We start from the raw sequence: 22,145 nt of genomic DNA on the forward strand, positions 1-22,145 counted from the left end.
TATTTTTCCAGGCATTTTTCTGGAATTTTTTCTAGCTTTTTTGCAGCATTTGTGTAGCATTTTTGTGCAACGTTTTTACGGCATTTTTGTGCAGGCGTTTTGAGTTGGCAAGTGACCAATGAAAAGCAGAAAAACGCCTGTAATCTGCCAAAAAAGATCATTTACTTTTTTGAGCGAAAGGAGCTTTACTTCAGGCGACAAAACGCTCAGATATAAACGGGGCCATTAAAGGGAATAGGATTTGTCTTGTTGGATGTTTTTAGAGCTGAGCCTTAGTGAAGAAAATCACCCAAAAAATGCCTAGGTATGAACAAAACCTAAAGCCAGGTTGTTTATAAACATTGATCAGATGGGTGATAGAGAGATACAAAGTAACATTGTTTATAAACATTGATCAGATGGGTGATAGAGAGATACAAAGTAACATTGTTTATAAACATTGATCAGATGGGTGATAGAGAGACACAAAGTAACATTGTTTATAAACATTGATCAGACCGGAGATAGAGAGATACAAAGTAACATTGTTTATAAACATTGATCAGATGGGTGATAGAGAGATACAAAGTAACATTGTTTATAAACATTGATCAGATGGGAGATAGAGAGATACAAAGTAACATTGTTTATAAACATTCATCAGACAGGAGATAGAGAGATACAAAGTAACATTGTTTATAAACATTGATCAGACCGGAGACAGTAAGGCCCCTTTCACACTGGGGCGACGCTACTTGCCGGGGCGACCTCATAGCGGCCGGCACGAACTTCATAACATTGAAGTCTATGCAGGTCGCTCCGGGTCGCCCCAAAGAAGCTCCGGACCCTTTTTCTAAGTCGGAGCGACTTGTGTCGCTCCTATTAGAACGGGTCCACAGCTTCTCTATGGCAGGCGACCTACGGCGACCCGTCAGGCGACCAGGTCACCTGACAGGTCGCCCCAGTGTGAACGGGGTCTGAAAATCAAAGTCAGGCCTGGTTTTTAACCCCTTCCCCTTGTCCCCTTAACTTCTTCCCGACCGCCAGCCGCCTATTTACTGCGGCAGTGCGGCCCTCCTGTGCAAACCGACGTACACCTACGTCGTTCACGTGCCTGCAGCTAGGGCAGCAGGGACTCCGATGCACAGGGCAGGCGGCTCCAATTGCCGCCTGACACCTGTGATCGCTCCCCATGGAGAGAGGACGGTCGGCTGTTGTAAACACAGCTGACCATTCTTCTCTCTGGAATGATCATAGAGCGCCTGTGATCCTTCTATATAAGAACACAGGTCTCTATGATCATTTCACAAGCCCAACCCCCATACAATTAGAATCACTCCCCTAGGTACACATTTAACCCCTTGATCACCCAGTGTTAACTCCTTCTTTGCCAGTGTCATTATTACAGTAACAGTGCATATTTTTAGCACTGATTACTGTAGTAATGTAACTGGTCCCCCCAAAAGTGTAAAAAATGGCAGTTAGGGGTCTGATCTGTCCGCCGCAATGTCGCAGTCCCGCTAAAATTCACAGATCGCCGCCAGTACTAGTAAAAAAAAAAAAAAAAAACAGTAAAAATGACATAAATCTTTTCCGCAGTTAGTAGACGCAATAACTTTTGTGAAAACAAATCAAAATATGCTTATTGTGATTTTTTTTTTTTTTAACCAAAAATATGTAGCAGAAAACAGATTGGCCTAAAATGTTAAACAAAATTTGATTTTTTAATTTTTTTTTGAGAATGTTATAAAACAGAAAGTGAAAAATGTTGTTTTTTTTCAGAATTGTCGCTATTTTTTTGTTTATAGCGCAAAAAATAAAAATCGCACAGGTGATCAAATACCACCAAAAGAAAGCTTTATTTCTGGAAAAAAAGGACATCAATTTTATTTGGACACAATGTCGCACGACCGCGCAATTGTCCATTAAAATAACGCAGTGCCAAATCGCAAAATATGGCCTGGTCATTAAGGGGGAAAATCTTCCGGTCCAGAAGTGGTTAAATATTATTTTCCTATTTTGTTTTGTTTTTTTGTTTCTTTTTTTTTTTTATTTCTTTTTTTCTAACCATTTGTTTTTTTTATAAGTATTGCATTAGGAAAAAATCTAAATTGGAAATAAAGCAGAGCCTGTATTTAATTTGTGAATTGTCTTTGTAATTCTTTTTATCAGACTATGTATTACTTTGCTATCTTAAGTAATGGAGTAATGACAATATTATTTCCTAATAAACAGGCGCATGGTAGAAATATAAAAATGACTCTGATACATTAGGAAGGGGGGGGGGGGGGCAGTGGTGTGGGACTTAATTGGCTGAGAACTGGCGGTTTTCCAGCACGCCGCCACACTGGATTTGGATTCCCGCTACTGTGAGTGGTTTCTTCCAATGACATAATTGGATAATATTGCGCTGCACTCGGCCCGCTGCTCCCATTTTCGGCGGTCATCCAATACGCTATTAGCCGTAATTTGTTACAAAGTGGCCGGTAGATTATTTCATTGGCATTGTATGTGGCCGGGGCTTTTAAAGGGATGAAACGTTCCAATGTGTGCATTCATTGGAGCTAAAGTGCTTTAATAAAATGGCTTGAAAATTGCTCAGCAATTAGGTTACATTAAGGGTGACTAGGGGGACACGGGGGGGGGGGGGGGTCTCTGCTTTCTTCATTAAAGCTGAATTCAAGCATAATTGTGAAGCAAATAGGGGAGTTGTCTTACCTGCCTAAGGATTTTAACATCTGTCCATCCAGTCCTGAGCAGGGCTGCTAATAGAAATCGTGGGGCCCCGTACAGACTACCACCTGGCAGAGTGCCCCCCCCCCCCAACAAAATATTAAAGCTATATTTAGATAAAAATACAATCAAATTATTATTAGCATATACAAATAAAACATAACTCACAGTATTCCCGCTAAATCTAAAAGATGAAACTGAGTTGATAAATAAATCTGTGTGTGGGGGGGGGGGGGGGGTAGGGGTGTTGGGGGTCATGGACATGCTGTGGTCTGTACAGTGTGAATCAGTGGTTCATTTATGTGGCCACCTGGAGTTGTACGAACACAGACGTGAGGATGGGAAATGACAGTGAAGGGGAGAAGAAGCAAAGTTGCATAGGTCAGGGAGCAGCCTGGGGGAGAGGAGGGGAAGCCCAGCTACATAAAGCGCACTAAACTGCACTGGGACAAGATAACAGGCAGCTATGGAACTGGTGTAACAGTAAATTTTTCACCCCATGTGAATGCAGCTGATCAGCTGTGACTGTGTCAGGAAGACAGAACAATGGGGGAGAGATGAAAAAATATACAGGCTGGCACAAGGAGTATAGGAAGAACTGCAGGGAGAGAAACAAAGCAATCACAGCCAGGACATCACGAAAGTGGGGAGTGTCGGGCACATTGCTCTGCGCCCCGATGACCCCCAGAAGGCCGCCAATCGGCGCCTCTGCCCGCCCCACGTGGGGTGAAAAATCCCACCCCCCCTCCCCATAGCAACCAATAGGTCCGGCGCCCCTAGTGGGCTGAAAATGGAAATTTTTTTTTAATCTTTTTTTTCTCTGGCCACATATTGGAGCAACTTGGAGCAATGGGGCTTTACCACTGGTCCAAGGCTCCAAGCTGTCCATAGAGCTCAGTGCCTCTAACAAGAAGTCATCCTCTCAGTCTGCTGCAAACAGCGTGTGCCAGCTTGTATTTAACTGTATGTAGCTTCTAACAGGCTGCGCAAGGAGCCTCGTATCTCGGGAACCATAGGTGCTAGGAGCCCCAAATTTTGACCAGTGGTGGGGTAGGACTTTGGCTACCTATTCTCACATTTCTATAAGCTATGACCCTCAAAGTTCAATCGTTTATTTATTTTTATTTTTTTAAGTTTATGTTCAAGGCAGGGGAGGCAGAGCACATCCCTGCTTTAGAGTGCATCACAATGACACCGTACAGTGCTTGTGGTGCACTGAATGAAAAATAAAATGGTGAAGGTCTGATTTATGGTCCCTTGTGGTGTGTTGGCAGCTCATTCAGATGAATGTCACAATAATGTGCCACAAACAAGTTAACGGGCATAATGCACTCAAACAGAGATGGTGGGAACCCCTCCAAATGTGCACAGCGGGTGTACAGACTCGGGAACTCAGCACAGGGATGGTGGGAACCCCTCATAATGGGCACAGCAGGTGTACAGACCCAGGAACTCAGCACCGGGATGGTGGAAACCCCTCATAATGTGCACAGCAGGTGTACAGACCCTGGAACTCAGCACAGGGATGGTGGAAACCCCTTATAATGGGCACAGCAGGTGTACAGACCCAGGAACTCAGCACAGGGATGGTGGAAACCCCTCATAATGGGCACAGCAGGTGTACAGAGCCAGGAACTCAGCACATGGATGGTGGAAACCCCTCATAATGGGCACAGCAGGTGTACAGACCCGGGAACTCAGCACAGGGATGGTGGGAACCCCTTCAGATGTGCACAGCAGGTGTACAGACCTGGGAACTCAGCACAGGGATTGTGGGAACCCCTCATAATGGGCACAGCAGGTGTACAGACCCGGGAACTTAGCACAGGGGTGGTGGGAACCCCTCATAATGGGCACAGCAGGTGTACAGACCCAGGAACTCAGCACAGGGATGGTGGAAACCCCTCATAATGGGCACAGCAGGGGTACAGACCTGGGAACTCATCTATAAAGTCCCCAAAACATAGAAGGAACTTTCCGGAAATGTAACTCTCCAGCATCCACCAAACACTAAAATAACAGTTCTGAGTGGACTGACCCTTTACATTTCTATACCCTCATGTAGCACATTACTATAGAAGATAATAAAAGCTGAAAAATGTGATTTGGGTGGGTTGACCCCGCTGTGCGCTGACCGCGTTTCGTCATCTTTCACGATCTCACAGGTGGATACATTTTTAGAAATTTCTCTATTTTTCATAAACTGGTCCGCAGAGAAGAGACGGGTATTGTATCAGGCCGTGCCATTCCAGCATAGGCAGCCAATTGTTGGGGGGGGGGCATCAGACTGGCAAAACAAGACATCCACCCCCCCTCAAAAAGCTGAAAGGACAGCGAACGTCCTGCAACCGGGTGACACAGCGCCCAGAGGACAACACTCGCCCTTTGTCAGGAGGGCAGAGCTCAGGCTGGCTAAACAACGCCAGGGTCCAAACAAGCACACAGGGTCCTGGCTAATGATTCATCGCATTAACCTTGCCAGCGCTGGAGCCAGGAGAGCAGCACCAGACCCTGCTCACACGCAGAAAACCTTAATACCGGCTCACCTCCTATAATCCGTTTATCACCACCTGATAGGATCACCAGAGAGGTCACCGGAGAACCTCGGGACATGAGCATGGCCGGGCGAGGGATGGCGGTCCTCATCGCCAGCCTACTTACCTCCATCACATCGACAGGTGAGTTATTGATTTATTACAAGTATTATTATAGCACCGTCGCTTTACATAGCGCTTACAATCTAAAGTCCCTATCTCACATGCATACACTCATACCAGGACAGGAGCCAGTAAACCTACCAGCGTGTCTTTGCAATGTGGGAGGATACCGGAGTACCCATGCAAGCAACATACAAACTCCATGCAGATAGTGTCCTTAGCGTGATTCAAACCAAGGACCGCAGTGCTGCAAGGCAGAAATACTAAGCCACTGTGCTTCCTGTATTTTACTATTATTACTATTATATACTATTATATACTATATTATATACTATTATTCTACTAGATACAGTACATCCTAAACAGAAGCACTTTATAAATGACCCTTAATAGTCATGTGACTTTTAACCCCCCCCCCCCCCCAGGGCTGGAACAAGGAGTGGGCAGGAGGGGGCAGCTGCCCTGGGCACCGTGGTATCATGTGAGGTAGGGGGACACCACAAGTATATTTTGGGAGGGGGGGGAGAGGATTCATGTTGAGATGGGGAATTTGGGGGGGGGGGGGGGTGACAGGGGGTAAGAACTGTTCTAGGAGGGCAAATTTAAAGAGGTGTGCATTTGGGGGTGATTTAGGGGAATTCGTGTGGTGATTTGGAGGGGATTTGTGTTGAGAGAAAGGACGAGGGAAGATGATTTGTACTAGGAGGGGGATTTTGGGGGTTTGTGCTATAAAATAAAAATGGTAGAAGGAAGATATTTTTTTAAGGGGAGTATATGTGCTAGGGGGATTGGGGGAGAGGACTTGTGCTGGACGTGGATCATTTGGAGTGGGGGGAGGATTTGTGCTAGGAGGGAGAAATACTTTTTCTTCTTTTTTTTTTTTTAAGGGGGGGGGGGGGATTTGTGCTGGGAGCATATGGGTAGAGGATTTGAGCTGGTGGGGATGGGGGGGACAAAGATTTGTGCTGAGAGGGGGGATTTTCGCAGGGGGGAGATTTGAACTAGGAGGAGGGGGAATTTTTGCTTAGGTGGTGAGCATTTAGATTAGCACTCAATCCTTTTTTGGGGGGGTTTTCGTTAACATTTAATGCTTATTCATTTTTTTTTAGGGGGGGATGCAATTTGGCATGTTCGCCCTGGGCTCCGGATAATCTCGTCCCAGCTCTGACACCCTAACCCCCCCACCCCCTAGGGGTACCTAGTTAAGGCAGAAATACCATACTTTGTTAATTTGTGTTATTTCTGCCTTAACTAGGTACCCCTGGGGGGAAGGGGGTTAAAAGTCACATGGCTAATAAGGGTCATTTATAAACTCAGGGGATCAAGTTAAGGTGCGTGTAAGGATTTGATCTTAAATAGTAAGATTAGAAGCAGAATGCATGCACAGAGCCGGTTAAACCCACTGGACTTTGAGGAAAGGCTGAACAGACTCCAGCCTAGGGCTGCCAAGTTGCTGGGGCATATTCATAGAGCAGAGCAAAGTGCACAGGACAGTAACCCAGGACTCAGTGCACTACAGTCAGGTAAATGCAAAGGCTGAATGCTGTTCAGTAGGTCTTTCAAGGACAGACATCAACGCCAATCAGCTTTCGTCATCTGTATATGGTTTATTCGGAGTATACAATGATCAATGGACCAGCAGCTGATAAAACTTTAACGCCAGCCTAAGGCGCTCGATTCTCAGACATGCGACTGTCACTTTCAAATTTAATTGGCAGCAACTAAAAATAACTGTCACTTTTTTTTTTTTATTTAAATAAGGAATATTTATCCTGATGGGTTGGCTTTTTAAAATTGACACCCAGTTGGGCTCACACTGCTGTTAAAGATTTGATAACTTGGTTTATGAATTGAACATTTTCTACCGGATTGTATAGAATATGAATGAATGGGGGTATGACTGCATTGTGGTTGGTCTCCATGTCTGTTCCCCCTCAGTCTTATTAAAGATAGATTGCAATCCTATGAAAAGTGATCATGACACTTCTCTTTTCAGCATTGGCGCAGCAGGCGGAGCCTCCCACCCCCCCTGCCTGCGGCGCTTTCCAGACGTCGGGATTTTTCCAGGACCACAAACTCGAGGTCCAGTTCCTCCTTTACACCCCTCGCAACCCCATCTGTGCACAGATCATCCATATCAACCAATCCGGAAGCATCGAGAGCTCAATGTTCAACGCCTCTCTGGATACCAAAATTATCATACACGGATTCAGGTGGGAACAGAGATTTAGACTCATAGGGGGTCTATGTATAAAAAATTCACAGCAAGGAAGTCTTAAACACTCACACAGGCATCACGAATAGTTGCTGTATTGTTTCTAATATGGTTATCTTCCATGCTGTCCACCGCCATCTAGTGGTCATAATGTGTTTTTCTCTAATATATATACTGTATATCAGGAAAATACCACAATATGGCCGCTGGATGGAGCTGACGATCATAGGGAAACATGGCAAACAATACGGCAATCCTTCAAGGGACCTGTGCGACTTGGCTTCTGCTTAAGTCCTACATGCAGCAATTTTTTCTCCTGCAAACCCCTTAAAATGACTGTACAAAATTTTACTATATTGTTCTTATTATACAAAGTACTAAAAAATATATAAAAAAATACTAATACTTAAAAAATATTATTTAAAAATATAAATACTAAAAATACTAAAAATATTAAGTATATATTTTTTTATTTCTTTATAGTAGGGAAATTGTGACAATTGACATGTCAATTTTCCATGTGTACCATACATAGTTGGCAGGTGTGACAAACTCACTCAGGACAGGGGCTTTTGGAGTGGACTGCAGGCTATCCTCTTGCCTACTGACTATGGGCCCCGGCTTGTAAGGGAACACTGCTCTTTGTGGGGGGTATGCTGAGGGGACCCTTTGAGTAATGCTACTTTGGATTTAAGTCCACATCTCCCCAAGACACACAGACTCTGGGAATCTAGGCCTAGGATCCATGTTAAAGGCTGCCTATTGCCAATAGGGGACTGCTCCGCAAGTCAGACTCATGGCAGATGCTAATGTCATCAGCTCAACCACCTGTCTTCCACACATTGTTGATTGTGCTGATTAACTCACCTATTGTCTACAGTGGGGGTGTGTTTACACTTATAATAATGTGTATTGTACTTCAGGGGCTCGGTGAGGTCAAGTCTACTAGTTAATTAGCTCAAGTTAATTAAATCACTGTCATCTATTAGTTGCTGAGGGGAAAGTAGAATACCGTTTGTGTTGGTTGTTCCTTAGATATGTTAATTATATTTCTGTACACAATTTCATCTGCATATGATACTGTAATCAGGTACCTTACCTGGTTGGGGTTCTGTGAGGCCTACACCACTAGGGTCCCAGACCTGTCTCAACCTCACAACTACGCCCGGGCCCGGGTTCAGAACAATGCCTTTGCCAGTCTAACCAAAGAGTGGGGACCCTATACAGCCCACCTGGGAGAGGAGACAGGCAGAAACTTCCCAGGTCCTCTCCCTTTAAACGCCTTGTACAGAGTAAGGTGGCCTTGGAATTTTGCTATGACTATCCGTATGCTCCTCGAGAGATTATGGAGGAGATCAAGGAAAAGAGAGTGACTTGGTGTGATGAAGCCGTCTGTGACTATCTCTATGTCCCTAACCCATACTGGAACAAGTGCAAGACACAGCTATGGAACACCTTTCAATCTGTCAAGGCAAATTGGAATCTGGGGCAGTCCATTTATATTGATCAAGTGGAAGTCAACTGCCCAGATGGAAAAGGCCAAGCCTGGGCTATCAGCATTTGAAACTTTGAGGGAAAGATCATCCACATACTGCATCCTGATCATTACTACTGAGGTGTGCAGAGTTCTTGTTCCTGTCAGAAAAGTTGAATTATAAAGGGGCTAGCTGGCCTGAAGAGTTCCTTTGATACTAAAGTTGCTATTAGGGCTGGAGGCTCTGTTCCCGAATCCCCTTCTATCCTTGCAAAAGAAGATGGGATTCAGCAAAACTGCTACAGTTTCTTCACTTGGGAGAAGAACTTTTGCCACAAAGAGCTTCTCCTATTAAAGACAGGGGCGGCTACCTGGAGGGGGCAAACCCTCTACTTCACAGAGATTTCCTGTTTAGAGGACTTTTGTGAAGATCTTCTTGGCCTTTGGGCCACTGTTGTCACAAGAAGGAGTGTTGACACTCCTGTGGAGATCTTTTGGGCCAACGGGCCAGGATAACTAAGTGTTGAGAAAGGACACTTTGAGAAGATACTTTGTTTAATGGGCACTTTGTGAAGATCCCTTGGGCCAGTGGGCCAAAGAAATGCTGAACGAAACTTTGCGCGAGTTGCCACCTAGTGAGAGAAGGGTGGCGGCTCATTTCCTCTTCAGAGAAAGGGATGTCAGAGATTAATAAGTCCAGAGAGATCACCATTGGTTTTCTGCTAGATCTTATTCACCTCCATTGTAGCCGGTAATGCCGATTGTTAGCAGAGGAATTTTATCCCTGGGTTCTTTTGGTACTTGGGCTTGTTCTCTTGACAGCTGTGAAGGAGAATGAGATCCATCAGAAAATCAGTGGTTGGTCCCTTCTTACCTGTTTATGAATCTATCAGCCAATCAAGTCTTGGTTCTTAAAGGATAAAAGGCCAAAGGGGTTTCTTTTACTGCTTTATAACCTTGAAGGACCAAGCCTTGGCCAGTTGACAGATTCATAAATAGGTCCAAAGAGACCCACATTGGTTTTCTGATGGACTTCTTGCGCCTCCATAGTAGCCGATATTGTCAATGGTAAGCTGAGGAATTTCATCCCTGGGTTCTTTTGGTACTTGGGCTTGTTCCCTTGTCAGCTGTGGAGGAGAATGAGATCCATCAGAAAACCAATAGTTGGTCCCTTCTTACCTGTTTTTGAATCTATCAGTCGGCCAAGGCTTGGTCTTTCAAAGATAAAAGGCCAAAGGTGTTTCTTTTCTGGCTTTTTAACCTAGAAGGACCAAGACCTGACCAGTTGAAAGATTCATGAACAAGTTCAAAGAGACCACCATTGGTTTTCAGATGGATCTCTTTCTCCTCTATAGTAGCCAATATTGCCGATGGTTAGCAGAGGAATTTCACCCCTGGATTATTTTGGTATTTAGGCTTGTTCCTTTGTCAGCTGTGAAAGAGAATAAGATAAATCATAAAATCCATTGTTGGTCCCTTCTTACCTCCTTATGAATCTATCATCCAGTAAAGGATTGGTTCTTCAAGGATAAAAGGCCAGAATGTTTTCTTTTCTGGCACTTTAACCTTAATGGGCCAAGGCTTGGCCAGTTGAAAGATTCATAAATAATTTCAAAGAGACCACCATTGGTTTTCTGATGGATCTTTTTCTCCTCCATAGTAGCCTATATTGCTGAGTAATTTCATCCCTGGGTTCTTTGGAACTTGGGCATGTTCCCTCATGACTATACGGCTTAAAAGACAGGTACCCCATCAAGAATGTTACAAGAATTCAATCCACCAGGATTTAGTAGCTAGGGAGTTAGAACTGCTGAGTTGGTCAGGGCTTGGCCCCTCAAAATCATAATTCCAATAATATAAATGTGTCCTGGTTGATTTATTCTCTGAGGAGCCAAGAAGCTGCTAGGGCAAGAGACTTGGGTAATAATGCTTGCCTCTTGGCCAGGCAGGGTACTAAGCCCAGAAAAGTGCTGTAATTCGGTACTTAAATGCATTGGCCAGCCAAGATTGTAAGACCTGAAAAAGGCATTGTGAGCCGCTTGATCAATTTATGAATTCAGAGATGGAGATTGGCCAAGGTGGAGCTGGGGTACAGGGATATAGGCCTGAACTTGAGGGATACACTGGAGAGTCCCCTAGGTGGACCTCAAGATGGAATTTGAAGGAGAACTGAGAAGGGAACAGAGATACAGGATGAGAGATCAGCATATTTCCTCACTGCAGAATCCCATTGGTAACATTTAGAGGGGGCCATGAAGTTCCTTTAACTTAATTTATAAAACATTGTTTGGGGTGCAACAGTTTCTCACCACATCACGAAAGAAGGAAGGCAGTGCTGCCAAAATGATACTAGAATGTCAGTCTTACCCATTATATGGTAATAGATGACCAGTGGTGTATTTTGGTTTTGAGCTGCCCTAGGCAAGACTAAAATTGGGCGCCCCCTCCCCCTCCTTTGTAAATTTTCCCCACCCCTTCCTGTTTAACGGATGTGACTCCCTCCAAAATTGAAGGACTACAAGTCCCAGGAAGAACCCCTGAGATCTCATGAGAGGGGAGGTGAGAGGGAGTAGGAGAGAGAGAGGGGGGTGGGTAAGGGAGAGTGAGGGAGGATGAGAGAGGGAGAAGGTGGTGGGAGAGAGAGAGAGAGGATGGTGGGAGAGAGAGAGGGTGTTGGGAGAGAGAGAGAGGGTGATAGGGGAGAGAGAGAGGGTGTTTGGAGATATATATATATATATATATATATATATATATATATAGAGAGAGAGAGAGAGGGGGGGGGGATGAGAGAGAGAGAGGGTGTTCAGAGAGAGAGAGAGAGGGAGTGGGTGAGAGAGAGGGAGTGGGTGAGAGAGAGAGAGGGGGTGAGAGAGAGGGGGGATGAGAGAGGGGGTGAGAGAGAGAGGGGGGGAAGGAGAGAGAGAGAGGGGGATGAGAGAGAGAGAGAGAGAGGGGGGATAAGAGAGAGAGGGGGGAGAGAGGAGGGGGATGAGAGAGATAGGGGGTGAGAGAGAGAGAGAGAGGGTGGTGAGAGAGAGAGGGGTGAGAGAGAGAGAGAGAGAGGGGGGATAAGAGAGAAAGAGGGAGGATGAGAGAGAGGGGGGATGAGAGAGAGAGGGGGGTGGAAGAGAGAGAGGGGGGTGGGAAAGAGAGAGGAGGGGTGAGAGAAGGAGTGAGGAGAAGATGAAAGAGAGAGAGAGGGGACGAGAGAGCGAGAGAGAGGAAGGGATGAGAGAGGGAGAGGGGGAAAAGAGAGGGAGCGGGGTAGGGAGAGAAGGAGCGGGTAGGGAGAGAGAGAGAGAGAGAGGGGGGGGAATAGAGAGAGAAAGCGCGAGAGGTAAGAGAGAGAGAGAGAGGGGGTGGTGGGAGAGAGAGAGGGGGGTGGGAGAGAGAGGAAGAGTGGATGGGAGAGAGAGGGAGATGGGAGAGAGAGAGAGGGGGTGGGAGAAGTTGTGACATCACTGGTTGCTAGACGCCAGGTGGCTCTAGCAACCAGTGGCTAAAAGAGTCTCAGATGGAGGCAGGGGTGGCTATTTTGCTGCCCCCCTGCAAAGTGCCACCCTAGGCCTGGGCCTTGTTGGCCTAGGCCAAAATACAGCACTGTAGATGACCCCCTACTAACAAACACTGTTTTTTGCCAAAAACTACTCAAGGGATTTTGTATCACCAAAAGGTATCATTTCACTTCCTCAGAAAGGACAACAATGTTACCATTAGATGGCAGCAAAGTCCCACTAATGGACAATCCCAGCACACACTATATTCTAATGGGTGGGTCTGATAAAGCCCACATTTAGCCACAAACCTTTTAGATTTTTATCTTCGGATGGCAGAAGTAACATTTGGGTTTTGTCTTTTTTTTCTGTAAAAAAAACAAAACAAAAACAAAACATAAAATAACAAAATGCCTGGTTTTGGCACAATAACAGGTCCAAAATAGATGAAAGGAGCTTATGTACCCTTAGGAGGCATTTAAAGGCCTTTACACCCTTAAATTCCTTCCCTAATTTTGCCTTCCAATTCAGTTTGCCGAAATGGCAAAATATCACCCAAATCTCGCAATTTCCATCAAAATTTCAAAAGAAAAGAAAATGTTCTATTTTGTTTGCTTGTAATATTGATATAAGCAATGTGACTAAATGAAATATTTGATAAGTGCGTGTGTATTCTGCAGCCCCATACAACAATAAAGAAGGTGTGTTATTCACCATATTTTTAACAGGGTTTTGGGTACAAAGCCATCCTGGATTGAAAACTTTGTGGAGGCGCTGCTTGGTGCTGGAGAGGTGAATGTGGTGGTGATAGACTGGGTGTCCGGCTCTACCGCTAAGTATAAACAGGCCGTGGAGAATGTGCCGAAGCTCACTGCGTTGTTAGTGGCACTTATAAACCGCTTTTTGGTGAGTAAAAATTAAGATGATGATAAAGTTACATTGGTTTAGAAAGGTTCACAAAAATTGAATTACTGTGGAAATTGATCTTTACTGATAGTATTCAGAATTTACTGCTGCCACTACCCTACCAGTCCCACCATCTTTCACTGTGTTTTGTAGGAGCTCAGATCCACCTTGGAGTCTTTCCACCTGATTGGGGTGTCTCTGGGGGCCCATGTGGCCGGCAACATAGGCAGTCACTTTGGTGGCCGTATTGGATGGATCACAGGTAGGAAAATATAAAAAGCAATTCTGTGGATAACCATGGTAAGGTGAGGAACTGAAGGCAAGTGGGATATTTTTCACTGTCCAGATGGAATTGATTATAGACTGATAAAAAAAATGTAGCCACAATGTGAAGGTGAAAAAGGATAAGGAGCACCGAGCACCTATCATACCTACCCACCAACCATGACAACACACCTGCCATGATGATACTCCAGCCATGACCATACTCCCACCATGAACACACACCTACCATGACTACACACCAACCATGGCCACACACCTACCATGACTACACACCAACCATGGCCACACACCTACCATGACAACACACCTGCCATAACTACACTTCCACCATGACCACACACCTACCATGATAACACACCTGCCATGACCATACTCCCAACATGACCACACACCTACCATGACTACACACCCACCATGGCCTCACGTCCACCATGACCACACAGATACCATAACTACACACCCACCATGATCCCATATCCACTATGACCACACACCTACCATGATAACACACCTGCCATAAGCATACTTCCACCATGACCACACACCTACCATGACCACACACCCACCATGGCCACACGTCCACTATGACCACACACCCACCATGACCACACACCTACCATGACAACACACCTGCCATGACCATACTCCCACCATGATCACACACCTACCATGACTACACACCCACCATGGCCACATACCTACCATGACAACACACCTGTCATGATCATACTTCCACCATGACCACACACCTACCATGTTAACACACCTGCCATTACCATACTCCTAGCATGACCACACACCTATTATGAACTACACACACACCATGGCCACATGCCCACCATGACTACACACATACCATAACTACACACCTACCATGACCCCTTATCCACCATGACCACACATCTACCATGACTACACACCCACCATGACCACACACCTACCATGATGACAACACACCTGCCATGACCATACTTCCACCATGACCACACAACTACCATGTTAACACACCTGCTCTTACCATACTCCCACCATGACCACACACCTACCATGACTACACACCCACCATGGCTACACATCCACCATGAGCACACATGTACCATGACTACACACCCACCATGGCCCCATATCCACCATGACCACACATCTACCATCACTACACAGCCACCATGACCACACACCTACCATGGCTACAAGCCCACCATGGCCCCATGTCCACCATGGCCCCACGTTCACCATGGCCCCATGTCCACCATGTCCCCACGTTCACCATGGCCCCACATTCACCATGACCACACACCCACCATGACTACACACCCACCATGGCCACACACCTGCCATGACTATACACCCACTATGACTACACACCCACCATGGCTACACATCCACCATGGCCACACATCCACCATGACCACACATCCACCATGGCCCCACATCCACTATGACCATCATTATATCCACCACCCTCATAAACAACTGGCTGCATGTAAAGATGCTAAAAGCATCTAAAAATTATGCTATGCACTAATACAGTGCACAGCTTTGCACTACTTGTAAAGTATACAATTGTGTAACATTTTTATGGCATCTTCTTTAGTTGCCTCATAGTGAGAATACCCCATAGGCTTCTTAGATTGATAGTATTGTTCTCTCTCAGGTCTGGATCCAGCAGCGTACAAGTTCACAAGGACCCACCCGGAGGACAGGCTGGACCCTGGAGATGCTCTGTTTGTGGATGCCGTTCACACTGATACAGACAGTAATTTTCCATTCATTCATCATTACAAGAATATATTGCATATTGCTTAAACTATAAAGCAAAAGTAAATTGAAGGTCTACTAGATAGATAGATAGATAGATAGATAGATAGATAGATAGATAGATAGATAGATAGATAGATAGATAGATAGATAGATAGATAGATAGATAGATAGATAGATAGATAGATAGATAGATAGATAGATAGATAGATAGATAGATAGATAGATAATCAGGGGAAATCGTCACCAAGGTCACCTGGAGATCTCTAAATCCCATTCCCTACCTTAGCAATGCAAAATTGCTACAATCTCTAACCAGCACAGAAAACACGTATGCCTAAAACAGTCCTTCTCGGGCTTTAAAAAATCTCAGCGTGTTTCCTTACTAATAGCCTGATGAGACATAAAAAGAGTAAAATAGAGATTGATAAGGTCTTTATTAGGATTATAAGGTAGCTGTGTGCCCGTCCTTGAATTAGGTTTACTCTGGGGTGTATTTTAGAATTTCGCAGGGCATCCTGCGAAGATGCATGTACATTCATTTTGGTCAAATAGGGGCAAAATCAAATGTTATTGGGCATTTTCTCTTTAAGTCAAATCGTATTCATACATTTAAACAGAGGTGTGAGAAAATACCACATTATGGCCACTAGATGGCACTGCCTTTTTTTCTTATGATCGCTAGCACCATCTAGTGGCCACAATGCAGTGTTTTACCTCCCCCTTCATTATGTACTATCTTCTTTTTCAACTTTCAAATAAAACATTTTCCTGTTAATTCTTCCTTTCAGACTTCGGTATCCGCATTTCTGTGGGTCACATTGATTACTTCATTAACGGAGGCCGAGACCAGCCGGGCTGTCCCCATATCACCTCCAACCGTGAGTATTCCACAACTCATCTAATCTGTAAATTTGTTATAGTAGCACCAGGAACCCCATCTGTAATATGTTATGCACTCGTGCCCGATCACGGCGTTATGGCCTTGATTTTGATTACAGTTGGGCATGCACACGTTGGTGTGTGTTCTGGTTCAAATGCTGTTTTATGCATTGACATACGTCCTTAGACCCAGCATGTCTGGACAGTATGGTCTCCTGCTAACTTGGCACCATCCACAGGCCACTTAACTCTTCGTAAGACACAGAAGTTAAATCCAACGCAATTTTACTTCCCATAAGTGTAGTACAAAGGATGTTTTTCCTGAGCCCTGTCTCTGAGAAGAACTAACACTGGTTGAGGGAACATTGGAAATAAAGGGGAGAGTCTAGCTAGCATTGAACTAACAAGCAGTAAACAGGAGGGGAGGACAGAGGGAGATACCAAATCACATAAGTAAACAAGATGTAGTGAGCCTAAACCACCAGTAAATGTCAGTAACCAATAGTAGCTTGATCAAGATCAATAAAACAACACAAAAAATACATATAAGTGGGACAGAACAGTTTTTGCCCCCATGTATAAGAGCATACTCATGTTTCAAGGGGGGTATTTAAACCCTTTCCCTTATGGCAGCCATTGATATGACCTCTTGAACGCTAACCTGTGAGAGTGCTTTCCATGACTTCTACCGTTTCTGTAGCTGACCCAGGTTGCCTGACTCTGCCTGTGTTCCCTGTTCTCGTTGACAAACCTGCCCATTTCTGACTATACTTGCCTGCAGCCTACGTTGACCCCTACATGGAAACTTGGCTATCCTTGTCTACTACATGCCTAGACATGTGCCTAGAAACTTGACTATCCTTGTCTACTTGCCTGCCTTGACCCTTGTTTAGAAACTTGACTATCTTTGTCTACTGCCTGCTTTGACCTCTACCTAGAAACTTAACTATCTTTGTCTACTGCCTGCCTTCACCTCTGCCTAGAAACTTGACTATCCTTGTCTGCTGCCTGCCTTGACCACTGTCTGAAAACTTGACTATCCATCTCTGCTACCTGCCTTGACCTCTGCCTAGAAACTCGACTAACCTTGTCTATTGCCTGCCCTGACCTCTGCCTAGAAACTTGACTATCCTTGTCCAATCCGTTATAGGATTGTCATCTTGTTTTATTTCTGCTATTTCATTATTGAAAATCTACCATTGTGTGTTTACAGTATTGTTTTTATATTGCAATATTTACATTGTATCCCCCCTGTTCCAGTACTGCCCTCTATATCCTTTGTGTAAGATAGCGGAACAGGCTTCGTTCAGTGGTGCTGGATATCCGGATGAACGATGTATAAGAGATGGTGTCAGCACGCCGTCCACACCTTTGAAAACGTCTTCTTGGACGAAACTTCGTTGGGTCACGGCGTGTTGACGTCATCTCCTGAAACGTTCGATCTGTGCGGATGTGCCCAGCCGTCCGGCCGGCGGCTTCACATGCGATCTTGCTTCTTTTTAAATGTGAGTGTTATACCTTCTTTTAAGAATTAAAGTTGTATGGTTTTACACTATTTGCGCCTTTTCCTTCTATATTTGGGACCTGTTATCATCTACCTGGTGGGACTCTGAATATCCCTGGGAGCCATTCCACATCTTAATCGGCTCTGTCAATACATGCTGAGTGTTGGTGGGAACTTGCCCAGCCCGGTTTCTAACATCTTGCGAGTGTTTATATCCTGGTCCGGTAAGGGGCTCGAGTTGTTGGTGGTGGCTATTTGGAACATCTGAGGGAATTTATTATCTACCTTGCCGTTATCACCTTTAGTCTGGTAAGGGTCTCTCATATTGGTGGTGGATACTCCTCAAACCTTTACACTTTTTTTTGTCATCAGGCACCATAAGAGGTCTTTCTGTTTGCTGACCCACAGCTTTATTTATGTCAATTGAACGGCTCTGGTAAGCAGCTGCACAATTGGCGATTGATGCACCTTCCTTCTGATTTTCACATGTGTGCACTTTAGGGGGTTTAAGGAATTTTTTGTGGGATTTTATGCTATGGCGTCCTTTCTTTTTTTCACATGACCCCATGCCATCCAATCCCGTGAGTTTCAACTAGGGACTTCTGCAATCAAGTTTTTGGATGTAATACCCTGCTTTTACTAACTATAAATCTGGTAAGCACATTACCTAAGGGAACCTGGATTCTTCACTGTGCTGATCTGATTAATTCCATATTTTATTGGATCTTCTAAAGAGACTTTTTGAACATTTCACTAATTCACATTATTATCAGGACTTGATTAACTGATACTTTATTTTTGGACATTTATTTGTTCATCAATCACTAAGCGCGACTTATTTTTACTTAGTTTTTTGAGGGTGTGGTCACACTTGAAGTTGCTGCTTCATCACTATTATTTACCGTGATTATTTTTTCCTTTTTCATTTTATCCTTGTCCACTGCCTGCCCACAACCCTGCCTAGAAACTTGGCTACCCTTGTCTACTTGCCTGCCTGGCCCCCTGCCTAGAAACTTGACTATCCTTGTCTACTGCCTGCCTTCAACCCTGCCTAGAAACTTGACTATCCTTTTCTCCTGCCTGCCTGCCTGCCTGCCTGCCTTCACTGCTGCCTAGAAACTTGGCTATCCTTGTCTACTGCCTGCTTTGACGTCTGCCTAGAAACTTGACTATCCTTGTCTAATGCCTTGAACTCTGCCTAGAAACTTGACTATCCTTGTCTACTGCTTGCCTTAAACTTTGCCTAGAAACTTGACTATCCTTGTCTACTGCCTGCCTTGACCTCTGCCTAGAAACTTGTCTAACCTTGTCCACTGCCTGCCTTGACCTCTGCCTAGAAACTTGACTATCCTTGTCTACTGCCTGCCTTGACCCCTGCCTAGAAACATGTCTATCCTTGTCTACTGCCTGCCTTTACTTCTGCCTAGAAACTTGTCTATCCTTCTCTACTGCCTATCTTCACCCCTGCCTAGAAATTCGACAAGCCTTTTCTTCTGCCTGCCTTGACCTCTGTCTGGAAACTTGACTATCATTGTCTGCTGTCTGCTTTGACCTCTGCCTAGAAACTTGACTATCCTTGTCTACTACATGCCTTAACCTCTGCCTAGAAAAAATGACTATTCTTGTCTACTGCCTGCCTTAACCCCGGCCTAGAAACTTGACTATCCTTGTCTACTGCCTGCCTTGACCTCTGCTTAGAAACTTGACTATCCTTGTCTACTGCTTGCCTTGACCTCTGCCTAGAAACTTGACTATCCTTGTCTACTGTCTGCCTTAACCCTTGTCTAGAAACTTGACTATCCTTGTCTACTGCCTGGCTTGACCACTGCCTAGAAACTTGACTATCCTTGTCTCCTGCCTGACTTGACCCCTGTCTAGAAACTTGACTATCCTTGTCTACTGCCTGCCTTGACCTCTACCTAGAAACTTGATTATTCTTGTGTACTGCCTGCCTTGATCTCTGCCTAGAAACTTGATTATCCTTGTCTGCTGCCTGCCTTGACCTGTGCCTGAAAACCAACTAAGCTTACCTGCTGTCTGTCTCGGCCTCAATCTGGACCTAACAAATCTGTTTGGTGCCATTATGTCGCCTCCTTGTAGCATCCCTATTGGTGCTAGTCATTGGTGTGGCGACCCTGGGGGCTATGACCTAGTGGCATCTCACAGCAAAGCATATAGCGCTTACTGGCCTATTTCTCCTTGCAGAGTGGTGAATACTGAGAATTTATACTGTGGGTGAGCCTGTGGCATCTGCCAATGGTTAACATACTGTATATCAATATTGTACCTTTTATATAAGTTGGAGATACATTCTGTAACAAACAATCAGAATCTAGCTGTGTGGTTTGGAAAATGACATCTGACGACTGTTGGGGACACCATACTTCTCCAGTTTTTATAAAATATCTATATTATCTTTACCAGCATACCAATATCTCATCTGTGACCACATGAGGTCAGTGGCCGTGTACATCAATGCGTTGCGTGGAAGGTGCTCCTTCATTGGTTTTCCATGCTCCACCTACAAGAATTTCCAGGCAGGTCTTTGCGTGGATTGTGAGACCACAGATCTGTCATCTTGTCCCCGTTTAGGTACGTCATTCACACCTCTGTTCTTCTTTCACCTTGTACCCATTGTGCTGAAGGAAATCTGAATTATTTTGTACATACATATGGTAAGGGATGAGTGGAATTAGGAGTCTTCTTTCTGCCAACATTTCAGTAAGAATCAGAACATTTTGGTAAAATTTGGTCAAATGATGGTGATTTTTGTTGGTTTTAATGCTTAACCCCACAGCAACATACACAGATGAAATAAATATACTGTATAGCAGCTCTGTTACCTGCCAATGGATTTTTATTTCTGTCCTTCCAGTCCTGAGATTTACACAGTCTTTGCTACACATCACAGCCCTGTTTGACACAGTAGGGGACCTGATCTTTTACTGCCACAGTCCAGTAACACTTGCAGGTGTTGTATGTGACTCTGTGACTGGACAGTGAAAGGAGAAGGAGCAGACAGATGGCCTCATCTCTTTGTCACTCTGCTCTCTTCTCCTACCAGCATGTATTTTATTAGCACATGAGCACTACAGCTCAACCGATTGGCTTCTTGTACTGCTGGGAGATCAGCATGAAATGCCCTATGAGGGTTAGAGTTAGCTTTTTTCACTTATCTTGGACTCGTTCTTGCACCAAAAAAGCTAACTCTGACGGTAACCCTAGGCATGGTCCTAACGGTAACCCTGAACCTAACAGGATTCTTAAAGCGTAAGTATCTTCACTTTTTTACCTTTTCCCTAAAGGTAAGCCTATATTAAGGCTTACCTGTAGGTAAATTAATATCTCCTAAACCTGCACGGTTTAGGAGATATTCGCCCTGCATGTAGTCGCTGAAACCAGCGGCTCATGCGCTCTGAAGGTCCAGCGGACCTTCAGAGCTCTTTGCCGGCTCCTTGCTGGAAAGTGACGTCATCGCGGCTCCGGCCACTCACAGCGCCGGTGTAACGTTAAAAAACCATACCCCGTGAAGAAAGCATACCCTCGTCACTTCCGGTCTGAAACAGCTGAGCAGCGCAGTAGTGCGCATGCTCAGAGCCCCGGATACGTGATTGAAGAAGAAAGAATTTGAGAAGTGCGCATGCTCGGTGGGCATGAAATTATCACGGCACTGTTTCTAATGTTATACTTGCGGCGGGTACATTAAAACACTTCGGGTGCAACATAAATCATGTCCTCTGCTATCGCTGTAACTTCCCTCATCTCCGGTAATAAATCTAAAAGCGGCGGCGGGTGTATGAGACGTAAATGTGACGGCGATCGCGGCTCCGTGATCCGCTTTTATATTTATTACCGGAGATGAGGGAAGTTACAGCGATAGGAGAGGACATGATTTATGTTGCACCCGAAGTGTTTTAATGTACCCGACGCAAGTTTAACTACCGTGGGAAATCCATACCCTCCGTAGCGGAACCGGAAGTGACGAGGGTATGGTTTTCTCATGGGTATGGTTTTTTCACGGAACACCGGAGCCACCAAACCTGGAAGAGACGTTGAGGGATCATGTCTGCTCCCTCAGCAGTGTCCAGGCTACCGTGTCGGGGCTTCGTTTTAAGGTAAGTATTTCATAATGAGCTAGTATACGGTGCATACTAGCTCATTATGCCTTTTTTTTTTTCGGTGAGGACAAAACTGCTTTTAGCCTTTCTTTATTAACAAAGTCATGTGATCACCATAGGTCTGGCATGGCTCTGTTTAT

At 44.9% G+C, this 22,145-nt stretch overlaps 1 protein-coding gene across 1 annotated transcript; it reads left to right on the forward strand.

The window, feature by feature from the left end:
• The first annotated feature begins 5,059 nt into the window (after positions 1-5,059).
• PLA1A (phospholipase A1 member A) lies at positions 5,060-20,573 on the forward strand. Its single transcript, XM_082246534.1, has 7 exons — positions 5,060-5,390; positions 7,366-7,582; positions 13,281-13,458; positions 13,612-13,720; positions 15,398-15,499; positions 16,293-16,382; positions 20,312-20,573. The coding sequence occupies exons 1-7, from the start codon at positions 5,324-5,326 to the stop codon at positions 20,539-20,541; spliced, it is 993 nt and encodes a 330-aa protein (XP_082102660.1). The 5' UTR covers positions 5,060-5,323; the 3' UTR covers positions 20,542-20,573.
• The last annotated feature ends 1,572 nt before the right edge of the window (positions 20,574-22,145 follow it).

This window comes from Pelophylax lessonae (genome assembly GCF_965119305.1).
Source record: "Pelophylax lessonae genome assembly, chromosome: 2".
NCBI lineage: Eukaryota > Metazoa > Chordata > Amphibia > Anura > Ranidae > Pelophylax > Pelophylax lessonae.